This window comes from Pseudopipra pipra, chromosome Z, assembly GCF_036250125.1.
Source record: "Pseudopipra pipra isolate bDixPip1 chromosome Z, bDixPip1.hap1, whole genome shotgun sequence".
NCBI classification, from domain to species: domain Eukaryota; kingdom Metazoa; phylum Chordata; class Aves; order Passeriformes; family Pipridae; genus Pseudopipra; species Pseudopipra pipra.
The window spans coordinates 42,893,976-42,914,820 of record NC_087581.1 but is presented as its reverse complement, the minus strand read 5'-3'; the positions used below and the strand labels follow the sequence as shown (position 1 = coordinate 42,914,820).

At 39.9% G+C, this 20,845-nt stretch overlaps 1 protein-coding gene across 5 annotated transcripts in view; it reads right to left on the bottom strand.

Moving 5' to 3' along the window:
• The window catches only part of LOC135407742 (coiled-coil domain-containing protein 171-like), a 47,419-nt gene that overhangs the window by 16,633 nt on the left and 9,941 nt on the right, over window positions 1-20,845 (bottom strand). For 4 of the 5 annotated variants that reach the window (XM_064643065.1, XM_064643067.1, XM_064643068.1 and 1 more), the window contains 6 exons: window positions 18,711-18,857; window positions 16,785-16,877; window positions 8,360-8,490; window positions 5,325-5,454; window positions 2,138-2,305; window positions 79-267 (listed from right to left, as the gene is read on the bottom strand). In XM_064643065.1, the coding sequence (XP_064499135.1) occupies window positions 79-267; window positions 2,138-2,305; window positions 5,325-5,454; window positions 8,360-8,490; window positions 16,785-16,877; window positions 18,711-18,857 (858 nt within the window). The remainder of the gene's footprint in view (window positions 1-78; window positions 268-2,137; window positions 2,306-5,324; window positions 5,455-8,359; window positions 8,491-16,784; window positions 16,878-18,710; window positions 18,858-20,845) is intronic. The other variant, XM_064643069.1, reaches the window with a different exon arrangement.

The following is a 20,845-nucleotide window of genomic DNA, read 5'->3' as shown; positions in this document are numbered from 1 at the left end:
GCTAAGGGACTTAAACTACTGAAATAACCCATTAAGTATTCACAAGGAAAAAAAAATCAGAAGTTTACAGTGCCATACCTTTGCTCTTGCGTGAGCTTCAGCAAGGAGACTTGAATATTGCAGTTCAAGATGCTTTTTTTCTTTCTGCCAACAGTGGTCCTGTGCTTTCAACTGTTCAGCTATATTTTGAAAAGCATCTTCTTGGCTCCGCTGAAGATCCCTCATAGTATCAGTTTTGTCCTTGCAAACATGTTCCAGGTGAGATATCTATGTGACAAGCATTTAAAAAGAAGGAATTATTTTATCTCTAAGCACCTTTCTACTTTAACTGTACCTATTAAGTTAAGCACAGACTATTCCAGCATAAAGTCTAAATTCTAATTTCTTCAATATATTTATTAAAAGTAAGTAAAATCCTTTCACAACAGATTAATTAGTTGAAACTTACAACAAAACTGAAAGATACTTTGGAATAAAGAATTTCATTTACTTTCAGTTTTCCCATCCTTATATCACCTTCCAGACATTTGTTGCCTTCTTTGTCGGAAATCTGAACTGGATGCTTCCCATCTTTTTTTTTTTTTTTTAAAGTGCATGAAATTTTGTGCTGTTAAATTATTAGTCCAAGTATACCAGTCCTTTAGAGGTTTGTGATGATTGCAAATAATAACTAAAAAACAGTCCTTAATATTTTTGTTTTGTTTTCTTGTAAAGCAAAGACATTCCAGATTATAATTAAGTACTAAAACAACTTCAGGAAATTCCAGCATAGAGTGTTTTTCTTCACAAGTAGCTCATTAATTTATGATGTTTCAACAAGCATGGAGGAATTAATTATGTGGTTTAGCACTGCCACTTCCATGCAAATTAAATGTAGGAATAAATCAAGCTAACAGTGGTCTCTAAATGCACACACCTGCACTTTGTTACTAGAAAATATCGATCACACAGAACTGCAAGAGAAAGATTTTGTTCTCAAGAAAGCAGGTACAACACAGGTAACAACACAGCCCAAAAATCCCAGAAAAGCTGCTAAGTACATGTGAAGAGCTTCAAAGACCTCATAATCACTCTCAATAACAACACTTAATTAAAAAAGAAGAAACAATAAGACACAAGCCCTACAAACACTAAAACCAATATTTACTCCCTTCCCTTTACTCCTCTGCTTCAAAAGGGAAATAGAAATGTGCATCAAATCTACATAACCCGGATTTTATTCCACCCCTCTTTAGTAATTTTTGACTGCTGGGCTATTTATTAAATGATGGGCAGATTTAAAACAATTCAGTGCAACCAGAGCTCTGTCCTATGCTTGGGCCAGAGGAGTGGTCACAATTCCAGAGGATGAGAAATATCTGAAAGAACTTTTCCCTTCCTATGCTTATGGAACTAAATATCTGGGCGCTAAATCCTGAAATTATGCTATTAGACTGTAGGACTGGGCTGATCGATGGACCTAGAACACAAACTGAAATCCAAAAAAAGAGTGGCATATGTTACTCGCTGGAGCCAGTTGATTTAAAGTCCTAAAAATGCAGGGATTTCTGGAGGGAAAGGCCATGTAAGCTCATTCATACTAAAATCACTCAGAAAACTACAGCTTCTCCCTTAAACAAATACTGGTATGTTTTACAAAAGTAGATATTTCCTATTGTGTTTCTGAATACAGACACAATAACCAAAAATTTACAATTAAGCAAAAAAACCGCACACTGGCATTCTTCCAAATAGTACCTCTGAAACATAAACACATAATTTAAAGATAGTAATCCTGGAGTAAGTGTGTTTTTCTTCTGAATTATGGAAAAATAAAGACTTGCTTTAAGATCGTAAATTACTATGTTCCTTGAATTGTTTCATCAGTAAGATTAATTTAATTTTTTTTAATTAAGTTCCTGTGGCTAATACTGGATAGTGCTATCAGCATGCCTGGCACAGAAAGTGGAGCTTAGCGACTTCATACAGACTTCAGTCATCAAACTGAGATACAGACAAGCCATAATTAATGGTATTCAATTATTAACGTCCAAATTCTTTTTGAAAGAAGATGAATATAACTCTTTTTTAATGAGACTGTGGTGTGGACAAATGTCACTGAATTTAGCAGAGGTAGCTGATGCCTAAGGACACTTACCTTATCTTGAGCCCTCCTGAAGTCTAAGACCAGGGTATCAATATTTTCATACACGAGGACACAAAGCTCTGACCAAGACAAACTGTCTATGGGAACTTCTGGTTGCTTTGTAAGCACACAGCTTTCTACCAGATGCTGGTATAAGCTACGGAGAACATGCACCTCCTCCTGAAACAAACAGAAAAAATTAACTGTTGTATCTGAGGAATGTTAGAATCAAAAGAAATCCATTAGGTGTATAATAGGAGCTGCATGCGGCTGAAAACAAAGCCCACAAAATTCATTCTCAAACCTTTACAGAATTCCTCAATTCCTTGTTAATGTTTGCAGTCATGCATATTGAAGCCAGGGTAAGAAAACTCTCTAATTAGACAGCATTTTGTAAAAAAAGTATATAAATAAAGTATTTAAACAAAGCCCAGTCCTGCAGGGGTCACAGCCATGACCTGCTACAGAGAAAAACCTCCATGCTATCAGTAGATGCAATTCATTCATTCATGTTAATACTTTCAGGTACATTCAAACTGTACCCACTTCCAACACCCGCAAGCAGAAAATTGTCTGATTGTCCTGGCAGCACAACACGCTGTCACTCTAAAGTCTTTTAAAAAATGCTTTTGCTTTGATTATGTTTGACTACATAACTAGCCAAAATAGGCTTACGACTTCATTAGTTAAATCCCACAAGCCATGTCTCATTCATTTACACTAAATTTAGTCCATAGTATAATAAATTGATGTAAGTTATGAATAAACTTCATCAACAATAGCATGTAGCAGAAATTCCAGCCTTCATATCTTTAGTAAATATACACAACTTAACAAATAGAAAGCTGTATCTTAAACACGACAACAACAAAGACCGTAAACCATTGTTTTATAATAGTACAGTGAGAAACCAACATAAGATTATCAAACTAGAGTGGAAAAGACTTATTTGGGATGTCTAACAATAGTATAAAATATAAGAAAATAGTGAATAGATCAAGAAAGCAGGAGGGGGAAATTAAGGAAAGAGAACACACTGACATTTTCACACAGTAGTGAAGGCCAGTAACAGTATATTTAATGTTATCTGTACTCAGGTTCTGCTACAGTCTTCTGCTTTTTCATTTTGAGAAGAAAAACAAAATCTGTCCAAGCTGAGTAAACAAGACTACATACAGGCACTCCTGCTTCCCAAAAGATTACAAAAGTCTTCAGGAAAAATACAGAGCCACCCAAGGTAAGAAATATCTAATCTCATAGGGGACCACTAATACAACTCCTCAGAAAATTATTATTTTTATTACATGTTCAAGACAGTCCTGTTCCAGTAAAACAATTAAAACAATCCCCTCTGTGAATGACAGTTCTTTTAACAGAGATGCTTTTTTATGGCAGTTTTTTACCTTCCAGTAACATGCTAATTTTGAGTATACCATTTAATCCTGTTTCCACTACTAGAAACCTTGACCATGAACAGAATTTTGTCCTGCATTCTTGTCAAGTATAACGTACATTTTACTAAGGAACACAAAAGAAAAAGGAAAACAGTATCACAGCAATTTCTAGCAAGTGCTTAAGGTTTCTAGCAGATAATTTTCAGCTTGGAATCATGTTTTGTAGTCATGAATAACAACAATTGCTGTCTGTAGTTAGGGCAGATAGTTGCTTTTATCTTTTTGTATTTCTTTTGTGTCTGATAAAATGACTTTTTTAGGTTAACTAGGAGAGCAAATGTCTTTTAACACATTAATATTTGCATGGAAGAAGCTGTTATTCTTCCAGAGGTAAAAGGGGATTTTTTTTTTATTTTTCCTCAGTTTATTAATTGCCAATTGTAGCACTAAATCTGATGAGAAACTTGTTTAAACGTCTTAAAATGGCTCTTTGTGGTCTCTTTGCAAACACGTGTTTCTTCTTCCCAACACCCCCCACAACAACGGTTATCTCCCATGCAGGAATGTCCTGGGAAGATGTCCTGAGGTGTTTCATTGGACCTTGTTAACCCCTTCCTGTGATTGGGTGTTCCTGTAAGGCCCTTGAGACTTCTAATTGGTTAACCTGTGATTCTCCCTAACCCTATAAATGTAACATCCCCAGCAATAAACTCTCTCTTGCCTCCTCTCCACGCCGGTGTGCTGTCTCTGTGCCAGCCATGGGACCACATGGGTGCTGGGAGGAGGGGAGGGCACCTCTCCCCTCCAGGCTCAGGGTCAGAAACCCCTGAAGAAACCCCTGGAGTTCCCTTTCCCCATCCCTCAAGACGTCAGAATGGCTCTTCAGATGGAGATGGAACCAGAACTGGGCTCCCCCACGTTGTGTGTGGGGAAAGGGATCCAGAGCCAATCTTCCTGAGCAGTGGATAACAGTAAGACAATGGATGGAATAACTCCATCGGCTGCACAGAAGACACCAACAAATCTGAAGACCTTCTGCAGGTCTCTCAATGATTATCACAATGCCTGTCAGCAGCAGGGAACAGACCACATATACCTTCCACACCCAGAGGTCCAAGAGAGAGAAGGAGGAGAAATTTGCAAGCCAGTACCCAAACAAAGTTTACGTTCCTAAGTGTAGAAATACTGCAAATGCTATCACACAATGAAAGGAGAGAAGATTTTCTAGATATGCTAAGACCTTTCCTTTGTTCCTGCTGCTATGCAATGGGATAGAAAAACTGGGTGTCAATGTCGAGTTGGGTAGAGACAGTGGGAAGGTCCTAACTGGTCACATAAGAGGAGAAAGATATCAGAAAATAATCCAGTAAAATATATCCAATGTGCCAAATCCACACCAAAATAAGGGAAAGGGGAAAAAAGTTACATGAAATAGAAATAAGCAAGTCTACAATGGTAGCTAATAAAACTTGACAAAAAAGTTTGGGTAGAAAGATAGAACATTCTTCACAAGAAATCATAATCCATATCTACAAAATGCTTTCTTGATTAAAGATGCGAACACAACTTACTCATATCCATACTTTTAAAATAACTGTTTTCTGCAAATAACTCTTCAGTTAAATACACAGCATATCACTTAAAATACATTCTCAAATTATCTTCTTCAAGTTATTGGATATATTTATTCATGTTTTACCAAAAAAAAAAAAAAGGAAAGTAACATAAAACAGGGCAGCAAATGCAGATTATTCTCACAGTATAAAAAAGCCTAAACAGTGAGTGCCACAGGCCTTTTGTCTTACCGTTTTACCTTCCTCCATGCTGGAGCTGCTTTTGGTAAGGTCTAGTTTCCCAGAGAGACCTCTGTTTTCCTTCCTTTCCTCAGTCATCTCTTTCAGTTGCTTGCTTGAGGAGAAATGCTCCCTTTGTAATCTAGAAAGTTTCCACATTAGAACATTTTTATCAAAATTACTTTTGTCAAGTGTACTGTGTACTTTTAAAAAATAATCAATAGATATGGCACATATCATGTTAGCATATCATATGGCTTCTGAAGTTGCTTGCCTTTTTTAATGAAATGAAGAAACATATATTCCCTCTGAGAAAGACTTTTCAAGAAGTGGTTGTGTTCTTCTCAGTTACCAGGCCTTGTGTTAGATTACCAGTCATGAATTCAACTGATTATTTGGATACAGTTTCTAAAATTACATATAATAAACAGAAATGGACTGGCTTCCACACAAACCAGCTAATTTATCAACAGCAGACAGAATGATCACCAAACTCAATGTCTTTTTTGTCTCAATCTTCTCTGACAAGGTCTCTCAAGCATCTATGATCAGGAAAAAGGGCTCACAAAGGAGAAACATTGCTAGCAATAGGTGAAGATTGAGTCTGGGATAACTTCTAAGGGCTCAACCCATAGAAACTGAAGAGGCCAGCTCACCTACACTCAAAGGTTCTGACAAATCTGGCCAATGGCACAGCAAGGTTTCCCGTTATAATTGTGGAAGGTCACAAAAATTGGGGCAGGTCCCTGGCAAATTGGGAAAGGCAAATGTCACACCTGTATTTGGAAAAGGGCAAAAGAAGAAACCAGGGAACTATAGAGCAATTCATTTCAGTCCTGGGAATGTCAAGGAACAAGTCCTTTCAGAACAAAGAAGTTTTGGAGGTTCATTAGACAAAGGCTTAAAGACGAACTCATGTGACTCTTCTAGAAAAAGGGAAAATAAATTAGGATGCCAAACTATGGCTTAGGAAAAAAAGCCAAGATCCTGACCCTCTCTGGAGTACAAGGGCCACAGCCTTCAAAGGTAAATAAATCAAAGGCTCTTTTACTGTTTCTGAAGGTGTCTAGTGAAAACAATCACTGATATTCACCAATGTTACTGATACTTCAATGTTTCAAAGAACAAAAAGGGCACAGGAAACAGATGAGGCAGTACCCCACATAATTCCCTCTAGGGAACAGAGTATATTGGTGTCCATCTCAGAAAAATCTTGATATTCACCACCTATCTTTGTTGTCCTCTGGAAATTTGTGTGTCCAGACTAACAAAACTGTAAGGATAAGCTGCTTCTGTTTCCTCAAGCTCTGTTAACAAAACCACCAAAACTTAACTGTGTTAACTTTCATGGTAGGGTTTGTATTCTCTGAAATCAGAGAAGGTAATTTGCTTTGAAAAAACTCAGTTGGTAGAAGCTCCCAGGAGTAATTGCCTAAAGCAACAGATGATTGTAATAAGTGATAAGTAGTGTTTGGATATTAGACAAAAATTATTCTCATATCCAACTAACATTTTTTAAAAGTTCATAAAGTGCAGATTAGATTGTTATGTAAAATCCATGATCCAACTGTCATTCCTCCAAACAAGGCTGTTTTGAACAGAAAGGAGCTTTTTAAAAAACAAAACAACAAAAACCTAATAAAATGTCAAATCAATGACAGGTCTTCTCCAGTTCAAGGAAAAACCAAATAACTAGGTATTAGTTTAGAGTTGCCTATGTTGCTGCAAAAACAACTGGACAGAGTGAGATTACAGTTTAACTAATTGATCTTATTTTATTACCATAGGAAATCTTGAAATACACTAATTCAGTTTCCCAGCTGTGAAGACCACAGTCTTCCTGAAGCACCACCTTAGATTACTACCATAGTGTATTTTAAACATTTTCACAAATTTTTATCATAAAAATTATTTCCTTTTCTTTCAGAGGGGAAAAAAAAGCTTTATATTTTTTTTAGGTGACTCTAAATGGTTTACCTAAATGCACAAGTCTACACACAAATTTCTTCTGGCCTAATTTTAATAAAGAGCTCTAAGGTGCTTAGATAGCTCAGGTTTGAACTATCCTACTAAAAGCATCTACATAACCATGAATCTGGAATTATTCAGGCCACAAACTTCTTTCCTTGTAGGAAAACCAGTTTCTTTTGTTCTCCACTAATCCTTGCATGAGAAAGTCAACATAAATACCTATGTATACTAATCCATATAATCCTAGACTGAAAGTGAGGCCAAGTCTGTGTTTTCTAACTTTTTCTATTACCTTGAGTCTCTTCCCATATCCTCACTGTGCACCACTCATTTTTAATCCTCTTAAACTTCCTCTTTCCCTAAATTTCACAAACTACTATCCTCTATTTCACCTACTCAGTTCTCTGTCTTCCAACACCATTCTTCATTGTGCTACTTTCTCACCCCAATATATAATTGATTCAGCCAATGAAGAAGACTCAATACTGCACATTCTATATCTACAGAAGTTCCAAAAATCGTCTGTTACCACAGACACAGCAGATTGTGCTGAGCAGGAAAGGCATCCCAAGTAATTTCATCTGCTCTCTCACACTTGATCCCCTTTTCTTTTCTTTTTTTTTTTTTTTTAAACCGATTAAAGATTTCTACACTTATTCAAATGATGAAAACAAATATTAACCACTATAAATGATACATAACTTCTTACAGTATCCTTAGATATTCATATAGCTCACTGAACTGGAAAACAATGTTTTCGTAATAATACAAGTGGGTATAGAAAACCCATCTCTTTAAACCTGCCGGATATGTTTTCCTACACTTCTCCGAAACACCACTAGAGGGCGAACCCCATCATAATTATTTTCAGCATTTTTGCTTTCACAAGTGACCTGTAAGATTACTGGTATGGACCTGTTACTAATGGATTACCAGGTTCTAAACCTTTGTCTTGGTTTGGCAAATTGCATTAGATTGTGTTGTTTTCTACTGAATGAAATTATAGGGAATGTAAACTATAAGTGGTACTCAAGCTGTCTACTGCCATTTTACAATGGCTTCAGAGGAAAACTTACACGTTTCGTTCCCTCTCATCTGCATTTGCTGGCTTTCTGAAATCTCTCTTCATATTTTGTAACACTGAAAGAGCTTCTGCTGAGCTGCCCTTTTCTGAATTCAAAGCTTCTTCGAGTTCTTGAATTCTTAACTACCAAGTGATAAGAAAGCAATTTAAAGCAAGTCAGGAAAAACTAAAAAGGTCTTCAATACTGTTTTCTGTTCTGTTCTGCTTTACAGGCAACTATATTCTATAAATTCTATATGGAAGTATATACACAGAAAGCATTAAACGCATGTATTAATATGGATGTGTTAATGCATATAGTTCAAAAATTCTGTCTGGATTTTCCTGTTTTCAGTTATTAATATTACTGAATTTTCTGGGGGAATTCTATTTTTAAAATAGATACATGAAAGTGTGGGATTAACAATAAAGGCTAAACTTCCACTCAGAACAAAGCACACATGGAGCTTGTTAATGTATACAAACAAGGAAGAAAATCTTACCAATTATTTACCCATAAAATATAAGTCTCTAACTACAAAGAATGTTACCATCCCAGTTCCTTTGTAGGTTGCAAAAGTAGAGAGGAAATTAAGAACAGGAAATTATTTCTAGTTGTTTATTCATAATTTCAAAAATTTAAGTGCCTGTACATAGAGAAGGCCATAAGAATAAGAAAATAACTGACAGAAGAATGGCAATACTTATTTTTGCTCCTCAGAAAATAAGGGGGAAAAAAACCACTGAAATTACCTTTTTTTTCTTGCTTAGTTTTTTAAAAATCCAGTGTGAAGTGCTTGTTAGTTAGTATGAAATTATCAAGCAATCGACATTAAGCTTTTTCACAATTTTTTTTAAATAAACCCTAATTGCTTTACTGGGTCAATATAGGAGGCAAGTCCAGAGGATGTGAGCAAGGCATCCCGGGAGAAGAAGTCCAGGACATGCATGGGAGTCTGTATTCCCATTGGTTACTTGGTCACATGTTCCCAAGGGGATAAAAAGGCACTACCGTTTGAAATAAAGCCCTACTGGCTGCAACCCAGCTAGGAGTCGGACTGCTCTTATTTATTGTATTAATAACCCTACACGTGGCTTCCGACTCAGGGGCTAGAACCTGTATTAGGACCCAAATTAAAAAACCCTTGTAGCAAGAGAATCAGTAGATTTCGGAACATGTTCGTTACAGAACATGGGAATCTTTTACCAAAACAAATTTAGATGTCTTAGAAGTGTCAGTTCTCAGCTGGTACTGAGAGATGCAGATTAGCAACGAGCTCAGAAAAAAAATAGGGAAAAGTGCATGGAAACAGAGAAGAAGAAAAAGAAGAATAGAAGCTGAGAGACCGGGACAGCAGCTGCGGCGAAAAGTGGAGAGGAGCCGGCAACCCCGTGAGTGGGGGTCAGAGCAGCAGGAACCGGGAGCGGCAGCATAAGCAGCCAGCACCGTGGCAGGGGCCGCTCCTAAGCAGCGACTGCAGGCACCACCGCTCAAAAAGCCGAGCGGGGGAGCCATGCCACTCAGCTGGGACCCTGTCACTGCAGCCGCCACCGCTGCAGCCGTCGTTGCCGCCCGCCCCGCGCGCTGCGGGACCCCACGAGCCCCGCACCGCCGCTGCCGCCAAAGCGCCAAGCACCAAGCGCCGTGACCATGCGGACCGCCACTGCCGTGGACCGCCGCAGCGACCGCTTCCCGCGCACCACATGAGCCCCCTCGCCCACACCACTGCCAGACACATAGCAGTTGCCACGGGATCCCACCACCACCCAGACCACCATGCTAATCCACCAAGCGGAGAACCCTCACAGACTGCCGCTGCTGCCGCCGCCGAATGCAGCCCCGCATCGCCTGAACACTGCCACCGGGAATTGCCGCATGCCGCCGCGCCGCCGAGACTTCACCACCGACGGAGCTGCCGTCGGACCTCAGTGCCGCGCCAGGAGCGACCCAGTCACCTGAAGCAGCCGGAGAAGCAGTAGCAGAGACCCAGAGAGCAGCAGCTGCCGCAGGGAGCACCGGATTGAAAAAGGAACCATGAAAGATCAGCCAAGCTGGAACCAAAACCGCAGCCGAACAGGACCACACACACGTGGAGCGAAAAGTGGCCAGAGTAAGGTAATATCCCTTATGGGAAACATAGTTTCTATGGAAATATCTCAGGATATAGAAGCATTAGCTCTCCTACTGAGACTTTATCACATACTGACAACAAGGGCTGAATTAACAGACCTGGTGCAATGGATTAGATCTGTGGCGCCAGAGCTGCTGCTTGTAGAAGCCTTACACATAGAGATCTGGGACAAAATCGGAAACCGCATGAGACTAAAAGCCCGGGCGGGAGACCATCAAGCTAATAATGCCATTCCAGCCTGGACAATAATAAAGTCTGCCTTACACAGAGCCCATAAGCGAATGGGACATTGACCCCACTCTAACACACAGACCCCCAACCAGGCTGCTAGCTGCCGCCCAAATCCCATACACAAACTGGGGGGAACTCACCAGAGATAACCCAAATATATATAGATCCAAGGGATTTGCTGAGGAAGGGAGGAAATCAGGCCATGGGTCAGGCACTGGTAGCCACGGGAGCACGAGTCGCAGGGAGGGAACAGAGCCTTTAACGCAGGAATCCAGCCCATGGGATTGGTGTATGGGGCCCCGTTGCAGTGATGAGGAGGGGAACCCAGCCTATTTGCCACCCCATGCTGCGGATGACTGGCGACCACGTGTACCAGCACGGGTGCAGTCATCTTGCGTGCTAAACGGACCAGAAACTGACCTGTCTCTTCTGGCCCCTCCCCGCCGCCCCGTCCATCATCCGCCACCACCCTGCCTTGGGGAACTGGTTTTACTGGGGCCACGGGGGGGAGGCATTGGAGGACGAGGAGGAGGGACCAGGGATGGTTACACTGGGAGGGAGCGAGGGGGCAAGCAGAGGAAAGTCAGTTGACTGGTGGGAACAGTGTCGGGAGGAGGCAGTCAGAGTGGGAGATTTGCAGGTTATCCATGCATGCCCAGTGGTTTTTCGCCCACGTCAGGCCCCCAGTTCCAGCCTCTGCCATATGAGGTGACAAAGGAACTGAGGCAATTGGTAAGAGAGACTGGTGTGTCCTCAACCAATACGTTCGCATATCTGGAGACGCTGAGTTCAACGTATGTCTTCACCCCACATGACTGGAAGACGCTACTGAAATTGGTGTTAACTAACACTCAGTATAGTGTCTGGTTAACTATCAGGACAACTGTGCTGTGTATGCTAACGACCCACAAGCAGGCATAACAACTAACCACTTAATCGGGGAGGGGAATTTCACCACATTAGATGCCCAGTCAGGCTACCCCCGGAAGGTGTACAAGTTAATTGCAAAACTAGCCCTGAGAGCCATGAGGAAATTACCCACTACAGACCGGGATAGCAACCTGTCATTTACAAAAGTGTTACAAGGTTCTACTGAACCATTTTCTCACTTCCTAGATCAGCTGCAAGCTGCTTTGAACAGGCAGATTGATCATGATGAGGCTAGAGAAATGCTTTTTAGGCAACTGGCATACGAAAATGCAAACCCAGATTGTAAAAGAGCTTTGCAAGCCCTTCTGAAAACAGAGGGCTGTAGCACTGCTGAGCTAGTTCGAGCCTGCCAGGGTGTTGGCTTCGTGGAACACCAAACTGTCTCTTTAGCCACAGCCTTAAGCGCCCAGCTAGAAGTGCAGGAAGGAACCAGACCCAGAAATGGTTGCTTTAGATGTGGGGCCCCTGAGATCACTGAATTTCAAAGGGATTGCCCAAGGAGACCCTCTGCAGCAGCATCCCACAGGTACCCAAACAGGAGAAGGGGGCCAAGAAACTCCTCACAACGGGGAAACTGGAGGTGGGGGGCAGTATCGCGCGCCCCAGCACAACAAATAAATACGAATCACAGGAACAGGCTCGCCATCTGTGCCCCACCACCTCAGCCAGCGCTGGGTTGGATTTATCCAACCGAGAACCAGTCATCATAACTTCCACTGACATAGTACTAATCCCTACGAGGTGTTGGGATCCCTTTAATCCAGGGGTGCATGCACTACTAATTGGGAGATCTTCTACCACTGGAATGAGTTTATTCATGCTACCTGGAGTAATAGACTCTAATTCAAATTATGGCCTGGACTCCTGCACCCCCTTGTTTCATCCCTAAGGGCCAAAAAATTGCCCAACTAATCCCTTTCTACAGCACGTCTCCTGCAGGGGAGGGGGAGCAGGGTTCAGGGGCTTTCGGGAGCACAGGCCAGCCACAAATCTTCTGGGCAACGGCCATCACAGCCATACAGCCTTGCATGACGTGCCAGATTGATGGGCACCGATTTACAGGCTTAGTGAACACAGGAGCTGATGTCACCGTAATAAAGGACTCTGAATGGCCCCTTGACTGGCCTACTGTTTGCCCAGCAGCAACCATTCAGGGGGTGGGAGGCACACAAAGACCCAGACAGAGTGCTCAAATACACACAGTGATGGGCCCTGACGGACAAGTAGCAAAAATCGCTCCTTTTATTGCTCCCATTCCATGTACATTGTGGGAACGGGATGTTCTCGGACAGTTTGGCACAGTCATGCGAATTGCTCCTGCAAACAACCAGGTTTTTCAATAGGGGCCATTGAGAAGCCATCCCAAGGACCGATTAAACTGTTCTGGAAAAGCGAGCAGTCAGTTTGGGTGGATCAATGGCCCATGAAACAGGAACGGCTTGTACATCTAAGAGAGCTTGCAAAGGAGCAACTTGAAGCAGGTCATATTGTGCCAACAACCAGTCCCTGGAATACACCTGTATTCTGTATTTCCAAAAAAAGTGGAAGGTGGAGAATGTTGCAGGACTTACGAGCAGTTAGCACAGTCATAGAGCCCATGGGAGCATTGCAGCCTGGACTCCCCTCACCTGCTATGCTTCCAGCAGGGTGGCCTTTGATGGTAATTGACTTAAAAGACTGCTTTTTTACCATCTTTCTACACCCTGAGGATGCACCAAGGTTTGCTTTTTCTATCCCTGCCCTGAACAATGCACAGCCACGCAGAGGTATCACTGGGTTGTCCTTCCTCAGGGGATGCGAAATAGCCCAAGGATATGTCAGATGGTAGTGGCAAAAGCTATTCACCCCATCAGGAGGCATTTTCCCTCAGTCATCATATAGCATTTCATGGATGACACATTGATAACCACGGCCACAGAAACTGAGTTACAATCTGCTGTTACTGCTCTAACCAATGCTGTCCAAGATGCAGGTTTGCAGATCGCTCCAGAGAAAATCCAGTGATCACAGCCCTGGACCTACCTTGGATGGAAAATCAGTCAGTCAGTCATGGCTAGGCTTCGCGAACGAAGATTAAGGAAGGCTCTATCCATGTTTATTACAGGCACGCTGGTGGCTTATGAGGCCAATACGAGATAGACATAACTGATTGCAAAAGGCACAGCAGAAAGACTCTTTAGGTGGTATATTCTGCAAGACACAATTCTTTCTGCATTGCCTTTTTTTGCTAATGAAATGTTTGCCAAGCTTGTCATTAAAGGCAGAGGACGGCTGCAGGAGCTGGATGGATAGGATCCTGCAACCATCTACATCCCAGCTACAAAGGACAACCTCGACTGGATGCTAGCCGAAGATGCAGGATTCCAGGTTGCCTTGGCAGGCTATGATGGTGACATTTCCATTCATTTCCCTAAACACAGACTGTGGACAGAAATCAATAGTTTACCCTTAAAAGCCACAACCAGATACAAACATGAACCCGTAAAAGGCCTCATGGTCTTTACAGATGCATCTGGGCGGACCTGAAAAACTGCAGTGGCATGGGTAAACCCTGATGCAGGACAATGGGAACGAGAGGTACACACCATGAACCAAGGCTCTGTACAGGTTCTGGAACTGGCTGTCATATGTATTGCCTTGGGAAAGTTTTCAGAACAACCAGTTAATATTGTTACAGATTCCTGTTATGCAGCAGGGTTAGTGTCCCGTCTTGAAAGTTCATTCCTTCGAGATGTTGCTAACCGTCACCTGTTGTTTGAAATGCGTTCAGTATGGTTTCTTGTTAATCACAGGAGGTTTGACTTGTACATTATGCACACAAGATCACACACAGAAATGCCATGGCCCCTAGCAGAAGGGAACTGGGAGGCTGATGCAGCAGCAATGTTTAACACCATGCCCAGAGTCTTAGAGCAAGGAAAATTGTCTCACTCATTTTTCCACCGGAATGCGCATTCACTGAAGAGACAATTTGAAATAACACTCAGTCAAGCTCGAGACATAATCATGTCATGTCCAGACTGCCAACAGATAACCTCCATGCCATCTCAGGAAGGCGTTAACCCCAGAGGGTTAACGGCAAATGAAATACGGCAAACAGATATCACACACATCACCGAATTTGGTTCATTGAAATATGTACATGTCACAGTTCACACCCACTCACAATACATAACTGTCACAGCACACACTGGGGAAAAAGCCAAGGATGTAATGAGACACTGGCTTAGTTGTTTTGCAAGCCTGGGAACCCCAAAACAAATCAAGACCAACAATGGACCTGCCTTCATATCAGAAAAGGTAAGAACTTTCCTATCAAATTGGGGAATTTCTCACACTACAGGCATTCCACACTCCCCCACTGGACAAGCCATTGTAGAAAGGGCACATTGACCCTAAAAGACATGTTAACAAAACAGAAAAAAGGGGAATCTGTCTGTAGTTCACAAGAGTGTTTGTGGAAAGCCACATATGTTATAAATTTTTTAAATTGTGATAGTGCTGAAAAAAGTAGGCATGAAAAACAACACAGACCTCAGGCTTTCTCCTCTCCTAGACCACCAGTCATGATAAAGGATCTAATTTCAGGGCAGTGGGCAGGACTGGTGGATCTTGTGCCATGGGAGAGGGGTTATGCCTGTATCTACAGGAAAAGAACTAAAATAGATTCCTTCCAGATGTGTCAGACCCTATCTAGGCACACAATCACAGCAGCAAGAATCAGAGTAATGCAGAGTTTATAAACACAGTTATGTTTACCATTTGGTAATAATGTTTACATTTCAGGTTTACATTTGAAGATGACCAGTGTGGCAAAATGCAGAGTCTATACAAAACCCATGAGTGTGTGTGTGATGAGTGGAATGACGGCCATCAGTGAAAGTGTGATTGAATGGACAAAAGAGCTGTATGACTGTGTAAAGCACCTTAATCACCAAATGCTTTACACATCAAATGCTTTACAAGAATAACACTACCTTAGCCACATGGTCACATTAAGAGAATTTAGTTTGCTATGTTTACCTTGTTTTTGAAATAAGAGTTGAATTTCCCAAGTTTATATAAACCCTGAGACTAATAAAGGTTATAAGTTATAGGTAAGACACGGTTGAGCTAAGGCCCTTAAGTTAATAAAGCTGTTTTTCCAGGTTGCATTATATTCCTTAGGAGAATAAAGGTTTAAGGTAATATAAGAAAGTTTAAAAAGGTTAAAGAAATGTTTTCTATAGAGATACAAGTTATTAAGAAGCCAAAGCAAGCGGTGTGCTGGGTTGCTGCAATGTTATGGTAGTTTATAATGTATTGTTCTGTTATTTGCACTGTTGTTTTTGCACTGTTTTCATGACCCTCTTAAATAATTGTAGGGGGAGATGTAGAAGGCATGTCCAGGGAATGTGAGCGAGGCATCCCGGGAGAAGAAGTCCAGAACATGCATGGGAGTCTGTATTCCCATTGGTTACTTGGTCACGTGTTCCCAAGGGGATAAAAAGGCACTACCGTTTGAAATAAAGCCCCTTTGGCTGCAACCCAGCTAGGAGTCGGACTGCTCTTATTTATTATATTAATAACTCGGCAGGTCAAACCTGAGGGATATGGTTTAATAATACAAAAATTTAATATTCAGGTATATATACTATATTTTTTCATATAATCAAACTTTACTGGTAACTGCTTATATCATGGCTTTGATTCTGAAATGTACTTGGAAAAGTTATATTTGGAACTGCAGTTTCAGTAGGTATTAAGCTCTCACTCCTAGAGAAGTTGGTTGTATCTCCAAATTGCTCTAAGTGCCCATTTAAAAGACACAGGGCAGAATATTTAAACAGTAATAAAATGTTAACTACTGGGAAACATTTCCTTTCCCCTCACTGAAATATATGTTGCTGAGAATTCTCAAACTAATTAATGTGACTTTTTTTTTTACCTATTTTACTAATTTTAAAGTTCCCTGAAAATAAGACATTTTTCTATTCTCTACTTTTCCATGCTAGTTATTACAATTTTGACACTTGTTGCAAAAAATCTACTCAGTGTTTTCACTGAAGCAAGTAAGTGGTCTTAACATGTTCGGAAGATCATACCTTTACAACTTCAACAACAGTTTTCCTGTAAACTTCTACAAAATATTTAATAAAAATTTACCTGCATCATCCGTGTAGTGTACTTGCATTCCAAATGTGCTGCTCTCGCTGCTTCAGTATCTCCTTCCAGTTTTCTAGTTCTTTCTGTAGCTGCCTAAAAGTACATTTGGAAAGTATTTCAACCCAGACAGATGGTAAAGTGACAAAGATGACTGTTCATTCAGTGTATTATGACTCCATACAGCAACCTGTTGTATTACTGTTGAACTACTTGCACTTTGGAACTGTGAAAGTTCATACCAAGAAATACATATAAAAATATATCCAGAATATTAAAATAATATTTTCTTGTTATTCAAAGAAATTGATGTAGCATTATGTTCTTGATGCATTTTTTATAATCAAAACTGCAGCTGGAGTCAGAAAGCAGACATGCCAGATCAAGAATATATCTACTCCCCTACTGTTTGCTTTTTGCTAAGATTGTCAACTGAGGCAACATATCTACACCCTCTGAGTGCCAAAATACAATGGGTATCAATAGAGCAACTACAATATGGTGACAAGAAAATATAGAATATCTCAAAAATATGTCGGCTGTGGCACCTAATATCCAGCTTAGGTGCCCAGAACAGATTGCTTTGCAGATCTAACCTAGTTACAGTTTCCCTACCACGAACATCTGTAAGTTCTGTAATATTTTAAAGCAATAATCAAGTTTGGTTTTTTTTTTTACTGCTCGGTTCCTTCACCTATAACTGTTCAGTTATGTTTTTGACTAGCAATTATCAGGAAGTTCTTTTTTAACAAATATTCTGAATACTTTAGTTAGTCACTTCATCTCATTGTACAGATGTACATAAACCTGTACATGCGTACATAGTTTAAGCAAAATGAGATTCTCTGAATTAAACTGTTACATCTTTCTTATCCATTCTTACAACATTTAGAAAAGTACAAAAATGCAAATGACTATGCTAAGAATGTATTTGGAAATTTGGATTGCCTACAAACAGTTCAAGAATTTGTCTGTATTATTAATAAACTTTTTTTAAAAAAAGGTTCTCCAAACTGAAAAAATTTCTTTCAAGTTACAATGAACACAAAAGCAATCACCACATCCAGATAAAGGCCTGGACACAGAATTTCATTTGGAAAAATATTTTTAACAAAAGCAGTAACTACAGAACTGCTATAATGGAAATTCACATGTAATTTTAACTGTACTATTTTCTACCCAAAAAAGTCTTTTCGCTTTGACTGATGACTGAACTGAAAAGAAAAATTCACCCCAAAATGACTCTTGGTTTCAAGTGACATGACAGAGATCAAGAAAAAGAAGTTAATATTAAAAGTTGTTTAACAAGAGCACATTTAGTGTTACATAAATACAAGTGAAGACATTGATTTTGGAAAAGTAAAACAAACTAGCAAGGGTGTGAGACAGCATTGATTAGAAGCACTTAAGTGAGAGAAACATTAACACATTAAAATAAAAACTCTTGGCAATACATTTAAATTTTTTATAATCTCAGACATACACACAAAAGAAAAGACTTTGAAAACAGACATCCCACTTAAGAGAAAATCAAAAACAGTACAGAGATTACCAAACCTACTCCACAACAAGGTCTGTCAGAAGGCTTAAACTTTGCCTCATCCCACAAGTTTTATTTGCTTAATATTCTCAGTAGTAAAAATTCACAAATCTTGCAATAACACTATTCCCACATTGCTGAGAGTATTTTCACTTTATATGTGAAAATACTTTCCACACCTTCTGTTCCAACACCAGTTTCAAGTCAAATTCATAGTGTAAATAGCATCCACCTGTGAAATCCCTTTTATGTGAAACAGATGTTTGACTTTTTGTTAATCAGGCACACGGCATTCACAGCCTGACTAGAAGGTTCCACCCCTCAAGAAATGAAGTTGTTCAAGGTGCTAGTGCTTACTGAGACTAATAGCAGTAGTGACAAAGCCTTACTTCAAGCTCTCTCATGAGTCGCTGGTGCCGGTCAGCTCTGAATTCCAGCTCGAAGGCCTGGCGCCTCAGCATGTCACTGCAGCCATTGTGTTCTGCCTCCACATCCCTCAATTTCCTGCGCATATTTTGCAGTGCATCATTCAGGTCCTAAAAAAAAAAATAATGCTAATAATAAGGCATTAAGAGAGTTTTTCTAAAAAATATAGTGTAGTAGAGAGTTCAAAAGAGGAGTACAGACTGCATCAGAACAGCTTGTTAAAATCTAATACATTAGCACATGTCATTAGAACTGTCTACCCAACATCAGACATGTTCTTTTTTCACCATCAGATAATGATGATAAATATGACCTTCTGTGATAATATTAAAATTAGAGCCATTTCCCACAAGAAATGTTTCTCTAAAAAAGTACAAGACAGCTCCCCCAATCTCTTCCCTTTCCCAGATTGATGGCAATGATGTAAACGGTTAAGTGCATTTGATGAAGTGATGCGTAGGGACAGAAATTCTATTTTGTTCTGATTTTAATTGCTAGAACCTCAAATAAAATTAGACATTTTTTCAGAAACAGTTACTCCCACAGACTAAATAATTTTAATTTCTGCTATTCTGAAAAGAATTTTCTTCTGTTTAGAAATGGAATTACTTTAAAAAATTATCTACATGAACCATGAAATTCACAGGAGAATAATAAAACTAAGCTGTCCTCACTTCAATTTCTGCACTCAGAAGTTGAATCAAGTTAGAGTATGGGATAACTACTAACATTATTGGACTCAGAAGCTCTGTGGAGTCACTGTGACAAAATGCCCATAGTCCATAACCATACAGACTAAGTTTAAGATAATCCTCTGGCTTTGCCTGTGAGGCAAACCACTGGCAAGCCAGTGAACAAGTTTCTTCCCACCATGCAAAAAATACTTGATCATTTTTACAGAAATATACAACTACTTCCACTCTATCCCTACTGGAAAGATAAAGAAATATTTATTGCTTCAGGTTTATCTTCTAGAAATTAACAAGAGTGAGCTGGGAAAAGTGAAATAAATAATACATAGTTTGCTGTAAAGTAATTAAAATACTCAAGGCTGAGAAACATTTTCTGCTGGAAATGTAATTAACATTAGCAGACCAAAATTGTCATGAATACATCAAGCTTGTTAAACAAGTCAGCATGAGTTGTAGGATTTCAGAATCTTGAAGCCTGGACTTTTCAGATGTTGTACGACTGTGTAAGGCTCTCTCAGTAGTCACCTGCACACATCTGCTCATGAAAAACACGACTCTTTTTTGGGGGGGGGAAAAAAAAAAAGAAAAAACCCAAACCAAACCAAACAAAAAAACCCACAAAAAACCCCGAAATGAACAAAACAAAACAAAAAAAGGAACAAACCCCCAAAAAAACAAACAAAGAAACAAACAAAAAAACCACAACCAAAAAAAACCCTGTGTGTAAAGGACACAATTTCACATGCATTTTAAGGAAAAATTGAGTGCTTTTGTGAAGGAATATTATATTCTGCCTAACCACAAGGTGATGCTATTGCCCTTACTATCGAACTCCCAACACCTTTTATCCCATACCTGATGATGTGCTAAGCACACCCGATAGAGCCCACTATGAACCCGTCTGAAAGCAGAGGGTATTACTTTTCTGAGTATGTGAAATATTGAATATTTCCTAGTATGATAAATGTGTTTTAGGGATACATTTCAATAGGGTAACTTTAATTACAGCTTATGAAGTGCAGCTTTTCCAACCAGGATTTGCATACATGCTTAGAATCCCGTTTTTCCGTACATATCAAGACCGTAATTAAATCTACTTTCTCCAGCTTTTAAGGAAATTTAAATCAAGCCTTAAATACACAACACAAAAGACTGGAATACATTCAAAGTAGTAATTTATAGACCCAGATATTTCTGATATTTTTCTGCCAAGTTTAAATGAATTAAGCTTTTAAACAACAACTAATGCAGTCAAGTCCAGTTTAACATTTCTGTATGTCTTTTTCATTTCCTGGAATTTTGTAACTGTAGATAACTGTAAGTAGAGCGATGGGCAAGGGAGTAAAAGCAAAGTGGAAAATTGGATGGTTTTACTATGGAAAGCAGGTTAGGGGTTGACACTTAGT